Below are 1,359 nucleotides of genomic sequence, written 5' to 3'. Positions count from 1 at the left end.
GTCGCAAATCTCGTCAGTCGCTGTAAAGAATGAGAGAATTTGAAAATAAATATTTTTATTAGAAAAAAAATATTTTGTAGATTTTTATGAATAACCACATTTTTGTTTATCTACTACATAAGTACATATTTTTGTATACATGTACATATGTATATATTTAAGAAATAGAAAACGAAATACATAAATGTATATACTAAAGTATATATGTAAGTATATATCGACATCTAACCACCAAAAGATGTAAGTGACAATTTTTTCAAAATTTTCTTTTTGATACAGACATTTTCCTAGAGCATCTATCTGCATTTCTGCATCGAAAAAAATTAACCCTTCTACAATTATTGGTTCAAAATTACCCAATTTTAATGAAACAATTTTTTAATTACAGAGCTAGGTAATTTTAAATAAGCTGTGGCGTTGTCTATTCGTTCAAATAATAAACAGCTGTGGTTTTGAAAAACATAAAAAGTTTTATTATTTTATTTTGTTTTCTAGAAGGCAGTATAGTTTTTTCACACGTCCACAGTGTTTCTGGGTCATTTTGACCCAAATCAATATTTTGTTTTTAAGGGCAAAATTTGAACCGGTAAACATACAGGAACCGCTATATCCAATAAAAGTTTTACTTTCACACTCACCCAAATTATCGTAACAATAAAAATGTTCCAGTAGCTCGAAAGACTTCTCCTCTGGCGTTCGTTCTTTCCTCTTTGGAGGTACTGTACCAATCACAATCGGTATGATTAACTTTTGTAAGATGTGCTTCTTATTTATCAGCATAGCTTCAACAAAATGACTGATTTGTATGAGATTATTTTCATTACTCTTCAGTGTAATGTGCGCCACTAGCGGTATGCTTAGCTGACCGCACACCGTGACGTATGAGGAACCTATTTGGTGGGTATTACTTTTTAGCACCTTCAGCAATTCCCTCGTTTTCGTCTGCGGTTTGCTTGCACGAAATGTGCTTAGTTGACATAAGTTCACACGTAATCTGTTGCATGCCGCAAATTTGTGTCGACCATACAGCGTATAGAAAATACTTTGGCCGGGCACATAGCCAGTGCCCGTGGACAGAGTGAAGTTGAGTGGCGCAGCCTCAGCACTAGTTGTGGTCACACAGGGGATGTTGAGTTCATAAGGCTGTTGGGATTTACAATTAAAGATTGGAAATTTAAGGTTTTAGCATCAATTATCATATTAGTTAGAGCTGACATTGTGTACGTACCTCAACCAAATCTGTGGCATTGCTTAAATCCAATCGGTTTTTTACCGTTATGCGCGCTTTGAACACCTTATTGCACACCGACTTGCGCTGCAACACCAACCGCACATAGTAAACCACCTCACCATAGATCA

At 35.2% G+C, this 1,359-nt stretch overlaps 1 protein-coding gene across 1 annotated transcript; it reads right to left on the bottom strand.

The window, feature by feature from the left end:
* Nucleotides 1-5: 5 nt before the first annotated feature.
* Nucleotides 6-1,354, bottom strand: LOC108357004 (uncharacterized; the record flags this gene model as incomplete). The annotated part of the gene is made up of 3 exons (XM_017608099.1): nt 6-20; nt 639-1,143; nt 1,229-1,354. Coding segments are annotated over 3 exons (646 nt in total), but the record flags the coding sequence as incomplete, so codon positions are not given.
* Nucleotides 1,355-1,359: the final 5 nt, after the last annotated feature.

Source organism: Rhagoletis zephyria, unplaced genomic scaffold, assembly GCF_001687245.7.
Source record: "Rhagoletis zephyria isolate East Lansing unplaced genomic scaffold, Rhagoletis_zephyria_1.1 Rzeph_scaffold_68908, whole genome shotgun sequence".
NCBI lineage: Eukaryota > Metazoa > Arthropoda > Insecta > Diptera > Tephritidae > Rhagoletis > Rhagoletis zephyria.
The sequence above is the reverse complement of the archived record's forward strand: the minus strand, read 5'-3'. Positions and strand labels throughout refer to the sequence as shown.